Source organism: Gavialis gangeticus, unplaced genomic scaffold (assembly GCF_001723915.1).
Source record: "Gavialis gangeticus isolate Ggan-Ray unplaced genomic scaffold, GavGan_comp1, whole genome shotgun sequence".
Lineage (NCBI taxonomy): Eukaryota > Metazoa > Chordata > Crocodylia > Gavialidae > Gavialis > Gavialis gangeticus.
In genome coordinates this window covers 167,667,247-167,681,423 of record NW_017729024.1, presented here as the reverse complement: position 1 = coordinate 167,681,423, position 14,177 = coordinate 167,667,247, and the positions used below count along the sequence as shown (strand labels likewise).

At 49.3% G+C, this 14,177-nt stretch overlaps 1 protein-coding gene across 1 annotated transcript in view; it reads right to left on the bottom strand.

Annotated features, from left to right (window-relative positions):
• Positions 1-648: 648 nt before the first annotated feature.
• LOC109297981 (aquaporin-3) overlaps positions 649-14,177 on the bottom strand; it is a 34,534-nt gene continuing 21,005 nt past the window's right edge. Inside the window, exons 2-6 of the mRNA XM_019518089.1 lie at positions 7,785-7,911; positions 6,979-7,116; positions 5,061-5,179; positions 3,084-3,301; positions 649-2,362 (exon numbers count right to left, since the gene is read on the bottom strand). Of these exons, the coding sequence (XP_019373634.1) occupies positions 2,194-2,362; positions 3,084-3,301; positions 5,061-5,179; positions 6,979-7,116; positions 7,785-7,911 (771 nt within the window). The 3' untranslated portion in view covers positions 649-2,193. The remainder of the gene's footprint in view (positions 2,363-3,083; positions 3,302-5,060; positions 5,180-6,978; positions 7,117-7,784; positions 7,912-14,177) is intronic.

Genomic DNA, 14,177 nt, shown 5'->3' with positions numbered 1-14,177 from the left:
CAAGTCCCTTCCACTATTCTGTGCCCCTGGTTTTTGTGTAGCCTGGCCTTGGCCCCACAGAGCACAACTCAAGAGGACGGGAGTTAGGAGCGAAGGCAGCACTTACATTTTCCCAAGTGTATTTATGCCCCCTTCCTTTTATAGATTCTCCAGAGATGTGCATGACTGATAGATGAGCAAATACCCCATTCAATGTACATGATTCAGGGTAGCCCAAACAGTAGATATCTATTACTACTCCTTGCCACAAAACTATCTGAGATCACAGACAATGAGGGTAACAAGGGAGCTCAGGAGGTCACATCTAGTCCAACCCCTGCTCCAAGCAGGACCAGCCCCAACTACAGCATCCCAGCCAAGGCTTTGTCTACTCAAGGCTTAAAAACCTCCAAGGATGGACAGAGACAGATAACACTTATATTTGGTAGGCTACCATTTAGTAGCATTTAAGCCCTGATTTTTCTGGGGTAACACTGGATTTGGCAAAGTTACCCCCATTTAAGGGCATCAGCCCACTACTTCCATACACTGGTGGAAACACGTCCAGACCATGAGAGTATTTAAAGGGGTAGATTATGGTCACAGATGACTTTTCAAGCACGAAGGTTCCCTGGAAATGGATAAAACAAAATAATACCGGCACCACCATTGACAATTCTGGTACTGACATTTATTTATTTTTTTAAAAAAGGCAAGAAAGGATACATACTTTCACTAACTGGAAATGTGTACTGCATACAAGTTACATATTTGAAGAAATTCATGCATTATAGGAACAAGTATCAAAAAGGTTTTTCATGGTGTGATGCCATGGGGGACCTGAGATTCTTTAGCAACTTGGCACAATTGCTATCAAATATACTCGAAGAATATGCCATCTTGGGAACCAGAACGCATCTAACACCGTGGGCATTCAGGATGCCTTCACTACATGACACAACAGGAACTGGACACTCCCGGGCAGCATAGGTTATCAAAGATGCTCTTAATATCACGATGTCTCAGAAATCAAGATGCCCCTACAGCATGGTGCCAAGGATATCAAAGATGCTTGAATAATATGGGCACAGGGATATCTCTACCAATATGCTTGTGCTTTGAGAACAGAATAGAAGGGCAAAGCAGTCAGCGAATAGACAGTTCCCATAGATCATCCTTAAATTAACTCTTCCCTGACTGGGTATTTTAAGTAACATCTGTATAGCATAAGTGTATGTGTATGTGCATATATACGCACATACATACACACCCTTACATATAATATATATAAAAAGCTAAAGTAAAGTTTACAAACAAACTCAAGTTGATCAAGCGTCAAAGACCATGTTTTCAGTGGACCAGGGCTGGTAGCAATTCATACTTTATATTCAACACCTGGATTGCTGCATAAGCCTCTCCAATGAATCAGAAACACAAAAGCATTCAGCCAGGCTTGTTTCCCAGGTAAGCCTTCGGTGAATCAGTGTCTCCCTAAATATCATCTTCAGTGGCACGGTGAAGCCAAGAATGGCTGCAGATGAAATATTCAAGGGAAGGACTCCTGTAACCATTTTATTCTACAGTAAAATGAAAGTCCAGTGCACGGTTACTGATCCTGTCTAACATTGCTTAACCCTAAGAAAAGACCAATTGCTCATAGGTCTTCTGGAAATGGAAAGGGTCACGTTTGCCCCTGGTATAATGTCATGGACTTCAGCAGAGTTACACCAGGAATGAACATGATCCGACTGCCACACGGTCTTTATTTGGTCCTTTGTCATCCCACGGTCTCAAAACGCTTGTGCCAAAGGTACGTTACCCCCCTCCCCCCCTGCAAAGAAGACAGAAACAGGCCCAGAGAAGTGAAATGCCTGGGGGGGTCATGCAAGAAGCCGGGAGCACAGCCTGGCGAGAAACGTGGCTGCCTGTTTCCTAGGCCTGTGCGCTAGCCGTTCAGCTCTTCCCCTCCCACCCACCCACCCCTTTACCAAAATAAGACTATATGGCTCTGCAATGCTTGGCAAAGGCACACAGGCAAACCTCTAAAGCAAATGCACCAGGGATAGGCAAAGAAATTAGGACAGACTATCTCGAGAAGGGAAAAGAAACTCTCGCTATTGTTCTTGAAGCTGTCTTCTTCCTTCCTCCCTCTTCTTTGCCCACTGCAGTCCTCTGTAAAGTGTCCATATCCACCCAACAGGGGCAGAGGCCTCCTCAGACCCTTTCCTTGTGCTTCACATTGGACAGTTTGACGGTTTCCTGCTCCGTGGCTGGTGGAGGACTCTCGTCGTGGCACCCGATCATCAGCTGGTAAACCATCACTCCTCCAACGGCCCCAAGGAAAGGGGCAATAATTGGCACCCACCACCAATGCTTCCCAGTACTGAAAAACACAAGACATTGGAAGATGAGGTCTAGATACTATAGGATCCACCTCTGGGGCTGGGATAACCCAAGCTCCAGTCATCTCGGAGTGTATACGTGGATTTTCAATGGGGCAGTGCTTTCCACGTGTCTCAGAAAACTGGACTGCAGGCACTGAAATCACATGGGCGCATCTGGAAACTTTGGCCGCAAGGGTCAACAGCGATGCAGGAAGCTTCAACGGCAGCACAGCTCTCCTGGGCCTTTCTGGAGCCTCATAAGAGAAGAGGGATTTCCTAACAGAAAGCACGCATGCATCCGCGTGGGTGGCTGTTAGTGTTGTTCTGCCCACATCAGAATTATCCCCTGGGAAATAATCCAAACTTTGCCCTGGCCCTTTTCTTCCTGTCCAATGCTTCCACTCAATAAAAGCCACCCCTGAGTCTCAAAGTTTAGGTTTGGGGAATGCCTGCATTTCTCATGCCTCCTCCTAGACTTCCTCTTTGGTTGTAAGGCCAGAGTACCAGCTCTGAGCTCCAGAAACAGCGCAGCCTTGGCTGTGTCTCAGCAAGATGCTTCGGAGCAACCAGCATCTTTTTAAAGGTGTTAAAGTGACCCAGAGCTGCTCCAAAACTGACTTCCAGAAGTCACACCTGCTTGGAGGAGTTATTGTGGGATCAAGACACATGGTGGCCATAATCCAATCTATGCAACACATGCTTAATGAAGAAAAGACTTACGTGAATACTTCGGAGCCCCAGCCAGCAATGGAAGTGAACAGGCGAGGCCCAAAGTCCCTAGCTGGGTTGACGGCGTAGCCAGAGTTGAAGCCCATGGAGGTCCCAATAACAAGGACCACAAAGCCGACGGTGAAAGCCTCCAGGCCACGTGGGACAGGGTTGTTGTAGGGATCCACAATAGCCAAGACGCATACAATCAGGGCTGCAGTGCCAATGAACTGTCAGGACAGAGGGAGAGATCCATCTTTTAGTAAAGCCTTCTAGCTACCATGGTCCACTGCCAGACATGAACAGTATCCAAACTGGAGGATACTATAGCATCGCATGGGATCGCAGCCAGAAGAGCAAGTCCAACCCTGGCAAGAAGTGAGCAATAGCCTTCAGGGAACATCAGGAGCAAAACCTGCCCCTTTCTTAACAAGGCTACTCAGTGCTAGAGGCACGTGGGACTGGCGGTTGTCATCAGTGTAAAGCTGCATTATCAGCAGCAACAGGCAGCAGAGAGCTGGTACAGCAAGGAGGACATTAAACAGTCCTCTACCAGCCTGCAATGACGGCGATCCAATCTCCTCTTGCAACATGGAAGGGCGACTGCTGCAGCACAGGGGACCCGTTGGGATTAATCCCCTGGTGCTACTCTTTGCCTTGCATCAGTAACAGTGGGAAAGGGTGTTTTCAGCTGACATTCAACCCTGTGCATCCATGACCAAGGCTGCCCAAGGGGCACAGGAGGGTGCAGAGGAGGAGGCTCTCACCCCAGCAGTCCTGACGTGTAAAGGGCACAAAGGAAGTCACGGTCGCCCAGGCAAGGGGAGGGAGGACACGGAGGATGTCTCGCGGGTCAGCAGGGGGAGTTTGTAGACCAGACGCTCAGTTTTGAAGAGGACCATGAGATGCACAGAGGTGCCAGACTTATTTGGAGATCACGGGTCAAGAAAACTAATGGCAAATGCCTAATTGGCAGGGCTGGGACTCCTAACTCCCTTAGGACCAGACTGACTGAGGTATTTAAGTGCCAAAACTGCAGGGGGATTGACAAACACCCCTAACTCCCACAGACTTCAGCGGGCTCTGAATCAGGCCAAGTGTGGCTAGACCTCGTCCTGCTGGGAATGAAGGAGCATAAATCTTTTCAGCAGAGAGAAACAGGACTTTTGCTCAGGTCTTGCTCTTGCTGCTGCCCTCAAGCAAATCATCCACCTGAACTTGGAGCATCCAATCCACGCTTCCTTGCCTGTCCCAGATCATAGACTCAAGTTGGGATGCTGCGTTCACTTAAGCTGGGAGCCTGGCTACTGTGCAGTGAGGACACAAGATAAACCCTCTAAGTGCTGAGAGTCCTCCAGTGCCTTCCCACAATTCCTGGCTGTGCCCAGAAATGTTATCCCAACCCTCGTTAGGAAGTGATGGAAAGGCTCTCCTTGCTCCCGCGCAAGGTCCCATGAGATATAACCCCCCCAAAACTCAGTTTTGCACGCAGGTACGTGCAGCACCAGTGAGGCCACTGTCACTTGCAGTGTGGCTGCTCACACCCAGGCTAGCTTAACCCAGGTAAGTGTGCAGTGAAGACATGCCCCGAGGCACTGGATCTGTCGGGAGGGTCCAGCAGTGGTGGCACTGTTTATTTGAAGATGCCACTTTTCAAGAGAGGAATCACATCAGAGTGCTGCTTGCCAACACTCATTAAACGCCTTCTGGGGCTTGTGGACTGAGTAGGGGTCTCAGCATTAGTGTCTGGAGTGACTTGTGAGTACTCCTCTGGGCACACAACTCTTTGTCTGCCTCCAGGTCTAAGACCACCCCCTGTTTCCTGTACTGGCCAGTGCATTATTGATGTCTAACCCACTGAACACCACCAAAGTTAGTTCCAGGAAACTCAAGTTTCATCCTGAACCGGAAATTATTTCCTACAACCTGATCAGATGAGAAGCCCATGATTGTCCTTTAAAAATGTTCCTCCCTCTCCCCAGCTCTTACCTGGTCAAAAAATCCATTCACTACATCCAGATGCTCAGAGGGATACGTGGCAAAAATGCCGGCAGTGGCATTCTCTCCTGATACGAACAGCTTGTTTTGGCCAAAAGCCCAGATGGCGTCTAGAGTGGAAAATAAGGGGTGGGAGGTCAGTCAAATGTGTTCAGCCTGGTCTTGCAGGAGTACAGCAGGATAAGAAAGGATGCGCATGTTCAGACGCTTCGTCTTCTAACACACTTCTAAGAAGTTGTCTAGCCTAAAAAGCTAAGGACATTCAAGCAATGGAAAAGACGACCAAGAAAAGCTGTAAAATCTCCATCACTGGACAAACACTTGGCTGGGAGGCGTTAGATGGAGCTGGAAGAGCTATGATCCCCACCAGCCCTGTTTTTCTATGACTTTAGTGGCGTGCCCATCCTGAATCTCATCAGGCCCCATAAAACTAGACAGAGGTAGTTAGCCATGTTGGCCTGAAATCAAGCAGAAGGCAAGATAGAGATGCCCTTCATAGACCAACAATAACAGACCAAGCTGCCATGTACAAACAGGCAGTCAGCAATCATAAGCTACAAGGGCTCCATGTTTTACTCCAAACTGGGCACGTCTACATGAGATGCTAACTGCGCAGGAGCCGAATAATACTGCACAGTAGCACATTGCAGCACCAACAGTGCTAATGCGCTACTGCACAGTATTATTAAGCCACCATGCAGTAGCATCACTGAAAAGGCGTTTGCTGGCGCTACCATGCAGTAACTCTGGTTATTGTGCATTTATTTAGTACTGGGTTAGACAAGTCCTAAATAAATGCACAGTAACTACTAAACCACGTCCCCACTAAACTGCAATCTGCATATACTCAGCCGAGTCCGTTTAGACCATAAATCATTCAGACACCATACCAAGACGTCTTAGTACGAGTGTCCCATAATGATACAACAGTTCCCACATTTCAGATCAGCTCCTTCCAGCTGGATCTGGAGGTGACTGCAAACCAGAGCCTCTCTTCTCAGACAGGCAAGTGCCTGTTGACTTGGAAGGTAATTGGGTGCATGTGTATCAGAGGACAAAGTCTGGCTCAAGGGGTCCTTGCTGATCTTGAATAAAAAGTCCCGTTGGTTACTGACTCTGATTTTGCTGAAGTTCATTAAGCACAACTGATAAAAGATTGTTGTTATACACAGGTTACTTATAGACCTTATCAGTCACCTGGTCCTGACTGAAACCCACCGCCTTGCTAAATCGGAGAAGGAGGATCATAAATACTGCACAATACTGATTGCTTTAGCTTGTTTATGTAGCAAAGCGATCTGCTGCCCTGCTGTTAATCCTTGTTCCTCCTTCTCCTTGGCTGTGTAAAAGGAAAGGCGTCAACTATTACATGCTGACTGTTGCCCTGCGTACTCTGAACAGGAGCGGAGAGCGAAAGAGGCCAGGAATGAGATTTCTGCTGATCTCTGATGGGTGTTGATCTATTAATTGCGGCAAAACTCGGAGACAAGGGAACAAAGGTCACCCTAACAGACACAGGTCTAACCTCCAGTGGCTGAAATCAAAGCTGGACGAACTCAGAGCAGAAATGAGCACCTTTTTTTTAGCAGTGAGGGCAATTAGTCTCTGAAAGAATTGACCAAAAGTTGAGAGAGAGATTTCTTGTGATGGAGAATCCAAGTCAAAAGTAGATGCCTTCCTAAATGATCTGCTTCACTTCGAACAGGGAAGTCCTGTGCCCTGCATTATACAAGTGGGTTACAGTGCTACCTATGAGTAGCACTCTACCTCTATGAGTAGTGCACGTAGTGATGGGTCCTAACTCTGATCTGGGGAGGCTTGATCTCAAAATTGCCCTGGGAAAGTTAGAGCCATCCCAGAGAAAACTCAAGAACAGTCAAAAGCCAAGCCAAGCCCTGTGCCCACTTACCGTAGTACAGGCCGAAGACGATGCCTGCTCCTAGGAAAGCCCCCAGGGTTTGTGCAAGTGCATAAACCGGCAGCTTAATCCAGGGCTCACGAGCCAAGAAGCACATGGCAAAAGTTACGGCTGGGTTCAAGTGGCCGCCTGTGAAAGAGAGTTATCATCAGTGCGTTTCGTGTACAGGATTCGCTCCGTGTGGGAAGACCAACAGTTTTGGGGACTTTTAGGAAGCAGTACAACCATAGGGCATTCTGGGGCCATGTATGTAACAACACCCCATGGGGCCAAATATCCTCCTGGGCAGAGCGTCCGCACACCACTCTACACAACTGACGTGCGACTGATGCTTTGGCAGCCTGTTGTGGGACGGATGTGTAGCGCTGTTTGTTGGAAGGGATGGGCCAGTCCACCCACCTACCTGGAGGGGTATCTGAGAGGTCATCCAGCACTCAATTCATTTAAAACTATATTGAATAAAGCCCTTGAAAAGGTACTATAGGGAACCGGATTCCAGAGGCAGATTGGGATACTCTAGCAGGTCTTATCCATCCCAAATCTCTACAATGCAGGGAGGTTCCCACCAAGAACGAGTCAGTCTGTGTACCTGTCCACTCCTGAATACACAAATCTGTCTGTCTTCACCCCTCCCCTTATATCATCATCATCATCATCGCATTTTATCACTTATTATCAAGACAGTGACCAGGGGCCATAGACTTCTAGCCCACAATAGTCTTTGCTTGACTGTCTCCTGGAGCCATCCAAGGGCTTAGACCTGCTGCTGCGAAGCTGTGAAGTGGAAACCCCCATACCTGACACCTGTCCCGCGATGAGGATGCCAAGAGTCACGGCAAAGCCGAAGGCCAGGTTGACTGTCAGGAAGCCTCCGTGGGTCCCTTTGCTGAGCACAATCTGAGCGACGGAGCCGCAGCCAAACATCTGAAAGAAGGGGAAAAAGGAAACGATATCATCCTCTGGGTTTTCTGCCATGGGCAAGTGGCTTACATGTCCACATCATGCACCCAGACCTCCATGGGACTCTTCCAGTGGGAGATTCGGGCATCCTACTCATTTATTTCCACTTATGATTGTTGCAACAGCAGCACAAGCAATGCTAGCCCCTGGCTCATTATCCTATATCTCCTTTTGGACCAGTGTCTAAACCTTGCAGTTCTTGTGCCGGGAAAGCAGAAGCTGATCATACAGTGCCCCTAGGCCAGCACCACCTGTCCCACCCAGAGCCGTGACCCCTTTCTAAACCAGGTCCTTTCTCCATGGGGTGTCGGTGCAAGGCGATCCATGCAGCTCATACTTCTGAAGCTTGTTCTCGGGATTGTGATTTATGAAGCTCCTACCCAGCTGGGGGTTGGACCACAACCATCATCAGGGCAAGGCTGGGGTGGTGTGAGAGGTGCTGGTGGAAGGGCCTCTGCAATGGCTGAAACACAAGAGCCAAGCTTGGCACATGAGAAGCTGCGTCTTGCACGTGCACCGGCAAGCTTAATGCTTCATTTTGCTAGTCACCGCTACGAGCCTGGCTACCGAAAGTGGCATTCCTGACACCTCACCAATAACACCCACCTCCAGGCTGGTAGGGAGTTGCTGTTTGCCTCATTGCTTTGCCCTTTTCTTCCCAGGTTGCACAGGACTTCGGGAGCCACAAGTTGTTTGCACCGAGTGATAAGGCTTGTTTGCTCGTAGCTAAAAGAAGACACGTGCTACAACCTCAAGGATGTTTGCTCAAGGCAAGCCCTCCTTCCCAGGCCACGGCCAACAGCTATGCTTCCTACTCGCTAGCCAGGCAGCCCATTGCAAACGATGCTTTCTCTCCCAGACTCGTGTCTGATTCTCTCTCTTCACCCCGTGTAACCCAGGGCTGCCTCCTCATACGAGAGGTGGGCTCCACAGCCACCATCCTATGCCTGACTTCCCAAACTTCAGAACCAGGATTGAAGGCTGGTCCCCTAACGAGTCATAGAGAAGCCGGGACCTCCAGAAGTCATCTAGTCCAGGGGCTTTCACCCTTTTTTCATTTGCGGAGACCCCTACAAAATTTTTGACTGGAGGCACAGACTCCTTTGAATGTTAAGCGTGGGGATGCACATACTTTTGATTCATCATCATCATCTTTTTGTGGGCCCCTTAGACATAATCAGTGGGGCCCAAGGGTTCATGGACCACAGCCTGAAAACCACTGATTTAGTCCAGCCCCCTGCCTGAGGCAGGATCATCCCGGTCCAAGCCATCCCAGACATCCATCATCTAAGCCAGCAGTTCCCAAACTCTGACAGATTGCACACCGCCAATTGAAAACGATACGACCTTATGTACCACCAGCAATGTTTTCAGTTCAACCTTAAGTATCACCAGCGAATTTTTGTCATATATAAGTAATTATAATAAATCCGTTATCGCGTACCACTGACAGGTTGTCTGTGTACCACTGGTGGTACCCCTACCACAGATTGGGAACCGCTGATCTAGACTCTACATACGGTTACCATTTTATTGGTCCTCATCTCTGCCCACGTGTTTATATGGCTCCATCGCCATCGGCTCTGAGCAGCTGTGTGATGACTCTAGCTGGCCACAGCGTGGAAACTGCCTCTTCTCTTTAAATGACTTAATGATTTGGTTGTACTTTCTATAGGACTCAGCATGCTGCACCTCTCACCACCCCACTACTTGGTTATCTGGAGGCGGCACTCAGCGGGCATCCCCTCTTGCATACACAGCATGCACCTCTGTGCATGGCTATATGCCGCTTCCTTTTCCCTAGTTTGGCTAAAAACACCCCTAGTTTTCAGCCCTGAGAGCAAGGCCACAGGATCTTGATTCCAACCCGGGTATCCCATCCCCTCCCATGCAAGTGGCAGTTGGTGGATTAGCAATAAAGTAAACTCTGCATCTTATCCACGGAAGCGGGAATGATCAGATAGGGCTGCGGGCTGACTCACTGGATGTACAACATCATGCCCGTGTCTCCCCGCACCCACACGACCAACAACACAGGGCTAGGAGGCAGATAAGGAAACAAAGGAGCCTCTGTAACACAGCAACGGACCACTCCATGTATAGCCCGAGATCCCCTGTGGGTAGGTGGAACCGGAACTGTGTGTCATAGACCCTGCACCACTGACACCGATTCTCCTGGAGTGCTGGAGCTCTTGGATGTGTGGCCGCCTCATGAAACAAGGGCGTAGCTGTGAAATGGGCTCAGGAGAGTCTTGAGAGCAAGCAGCACTGATATACTGAGCAGGAGCCCTTTCCTTTCCCTTCTCACACTTTAATGGCCTCCGAGGTGCTGCTGGCTGAAGGCTGCAGCTGGCTGCTATGCCCCCTCCTACAGCCCCCGGTTCAGCTGGAGACCATGGAAAAGCTGTAATGCCATGAATGCCTTTTTATTCCCTGTAGCTCATTCTGATTAGGTCAAATATAGTCTCGTGCTTCAAGAACCAGCAGATTGGCCCATCGATTTTCCCCGTGTTTCCTCCCATAGCTCTTCCCTTAACCTGGAAGAATTTCAAACTTGCCATTGTGCAATGTGCCGTTGCCCCCCAAATCCCCCCAAACCTGGCAAGACTTCATATGTCTGGTGAGCTCCCATATGGCTCAGTTCAGTTAGAGCTTTGGGGCATTACATTGGTGTGAGACTGGAGGAAAATCGGACCCTTGCAGCATGGAAGAGAAGGCAGCAGGGTGGTGTGCAGGGCCTAATTCTGCCCAGTCCCCAGCAGCACGTTGACCCCAGCACCTTCCTCTACGCACGCACTCACCCCTTAGGGGTGTTCAGCCTCTTGGACTGGTTCCCAGTTGCATTCCCCGTAGCTGAGTCAGTGAACATTTCCTTGTTGCATAGTTGGCTCTGATATGAAAGGCGGGCCAGATCCTCACCCCGCCTAAATCAGCATCAAGCTGCCTCCAGATAACCAAGTGGTGGGGTGGTGAGAGGTGCAGCGTGGACAGTCCTACCACAGAAAGTACAACCAAACCGCTAAGTCATTTAAAGAGAGAATAGGTCACTGCACAGGTGTAATGAAGGCCGTGATTTTGTGCAGGTCGGTATATGCATAGAGAGGTGCACATCATAATGACTGTATGTAAATATACCCAATAAAATTCTGCTCCTAAAACTGCATCATCTATTGTCTCCCAGTCATGTTCTTAGGCTGAGCTCACCATGACTTGGACTCCAACAAGAGTCCATAGCGTGTAGCGGGAGCATAATTACAACTGTCTGTTGCATGAATCAGAGGAAGGAAAGTTGTCCGGCCTTTACTACCACCTTGGGCAACTGCCAGCATCCATTACTTCTCCAAACCCCTGCACATTTGGGGCTGGATTGGCTGATCTTCCAAGGTCCCTTCCAGCCCTAATGTCTACGTCTGTGAAATTCTTTGCTCACCATCCTCTCTGTAAGATTTGGACGGAGGATGCATTTGAACTAGTATTACATACATTGATTTGGCTGCACCACTTTAAAATCAAGATGAGCAGCTATTTGTAGCTGCATGCATCCATTAGAGCATCTCATCACGGTCTTGAGCAAACAGATACCCCAAGCTGGGACAGATGCAACCTTCCCCAGTGTACTGGGTGAAGTTACCCTGGCATGGGGGTTTACACTGGATCTCTGCTATTCTTCTCTACTATTGTACAAGTCATTGATACCAGTGTAAATATGGCCTTTCGCTTTTGCTTTTTGAAAAATGGGAGTTTCTGTCCTTTAGGGTTACAGAGAAAACAAGCTGCTTATATTTTATGGTTCAGAAACCAGAAAAGCAACAGTAAGATCACAAGAGTTATCATCCAAAAAAAAATACTGGAATTGTTTTAAGAGGATGTCGCGACTGATGGGGGGGCTACAATGAGTGTTTTGAGAGTTGGGGGTCCTTGGTCAGCAAGTGAATTAAAAAAGGAAACAAACTCACACGTCTTGACATCTACCGTAGCCAGATTAAATGTTTCCATGGCATAGGTAAAATGAAAGCCTTTGTAGTTTGGTAACCCATACGCCTTTACCAGGCTGTACATGCAATTAGCTGTCCTTTTCATAGGCACTTCCAATTTAGCCAGGCACAAGCAAGGGTGGCTGATAGAGGGGATATGTAATGCAAGGACTATGGAGACCTACTTCTGTGCCTCTGGCTAGCTCCAGCACGCTTGAGATAGCAATCAAAAGTCACACGCGATAGAAATCCCTTAAGGAAACGCCACCAGACCAGGGCTCCCACATGGCTGGTTATTGTATTTTATGCCCCTTCTGCTATGTGGAAGCCCTGCGGTCTTACCGTTACAACCTCAAATAAAGAGACTGTAATAAAGGACTCGGCTGCAGAGCATTACAGTGATGCCCAACAGGTGTCTGTTGAGTCTCTGAATGCAGGGATCTGCCCACGTGGAAACGTGGGATTGTTTCAAGGCAGCAAGAGCTTTCCACGGACATCAACAGGCTGCGGCTTTCAGAGCTCCTCAGCCCCCTTGGTGCAGTCTCATGCTGTAGATGCACCAAGGGCCGACTCCCGAACTGCAGGGCTTGCACGGGGCGGTACGCTGCCCAGCCTTTGAAGACAAGAGAGCACCTTCGTGCATGTTTTTAACCCAATAGCACCAGAAGCAAGCGCTGGTGGCTTATTTCCCCTGGCACTCCAGTTTACCCTAAGTTTGATAAACCAGGAGAGGTCAGGTCCGTACTCCCGCCAACTCTCTCCTCCTTTGCTTTGCAAAGTGTTGAAGTGATGTTGTTGCTGCGATGGTCCAAGAAATGTGCAAGGGGCAAGAACTGTTGTGGGTGAGACCTTTTATTGGGGTTGGGATAGAGACAGACAAGCTTTTGAGGGCCCTGGTGCCCTTCCTCCAGCCTCCGGAAGACAAGCAGACGCAGCTGAGCTAAGGCTGCTAAGTCAGAAGTGTCTGCTTCTCTCCCAGGGACCTGAGGAAGGCGGCCGTGATACCCCAAAGCCTGCCGGTGCCTATACCAACCATGCAGGAGGTCCCATAAAAATACCTCCCATAGCAATTCTTGTTTCCTGCTTTACACAGAAACTCAAGTGTCTTGTCTAAACACTTGTGATGAAGAAAAGGCCTGAGACAGACTGGAAAGATCCAGGGCTACTTAAGAAAGGTGACAAAGGACGCTGGGAAACAAAGGATGTGAGCAAACAGTGAGGGAGACATGTCATATATTTCTAAACAAGTCTGGAGAAAAGGGACTGTTTGCACACCCAAGGAGGGCTGCTGTTGCTTTGTATAACCACCAGCCTTAGCCTTTCTTCCTCCTGTTGATGCCTTTCAGCGGCAGCACAAAACAAGCCTGCACATGTCTGTCCTTGAACTTCAGAGCTGGCTGACGGGAAAAGTGCTGCCCCATGGTCAGGACCCAGGAGGAACGTGACTGCCCCGGTAATGACTTCCCTCCCCGGCCGCCAGATAAAGCAGGGCTTGGGCAATGAGCCTCGTCGCAGCAGGGCACGCGGAGCTGGTTGCTGTCAGGCTGGTTTGGAGGAAAATGACTTGTGAGCAGAGACTGAGGGGACTGGGCTTGTCTAATCTGGAGAAGAGAAGACGGAGAGGGGATTTGATAGCAGCCTTCAACTACGTGCTGCAAAGAGGATGGAGCTGGGCTGTGCTCAGTGGGGGCAGATGACAGGACAAGGAGCAATGGGCTCAGGCTGCAGCAAGGGAAGTTGAGGCTGGATATTAGGAAAAACTCTCTCGCGAGGAGGGTGGTGAAGCACTGGAGCAGGATCCCCAGAGAGGTGGTGCAGTCTCCATCCTTGGAGGCATTTAAGACCCGGGTAGACAAAGCCTTGGCTGGGATGATGTAGCTGGGGCTGGTCCTGTTTGGAGCAGGGGACTGGATGTGACCCCTGAGCTCCCCTCAACCCTCATTTTCTATGATTCCCTGATTCTGTGAAAAAACACCTGGATCATACAGCCTACTACTTGGGAAACTGCATGTCTCAGGCCACGGGGCTAAGCTGTTCTGGTCATGCGACTGAGGGCGATGGCAGGCAAGATTCAAACCCTGGGCTGTGAAAGGCATGATGCTGGGAGGGGAAGGGCCTGCTGTTTTGTAGCCTCCTGAAGCTGAAGCTCAATGCAATGCAAAGGATGCCTTGTATAGTGGATCGCTCCCTTCACGGTTTCCTTTCCCCCTGAGCTACTCCCAGCCCCATGAAGAGGGTTGCTCTGGGGCAAATGCA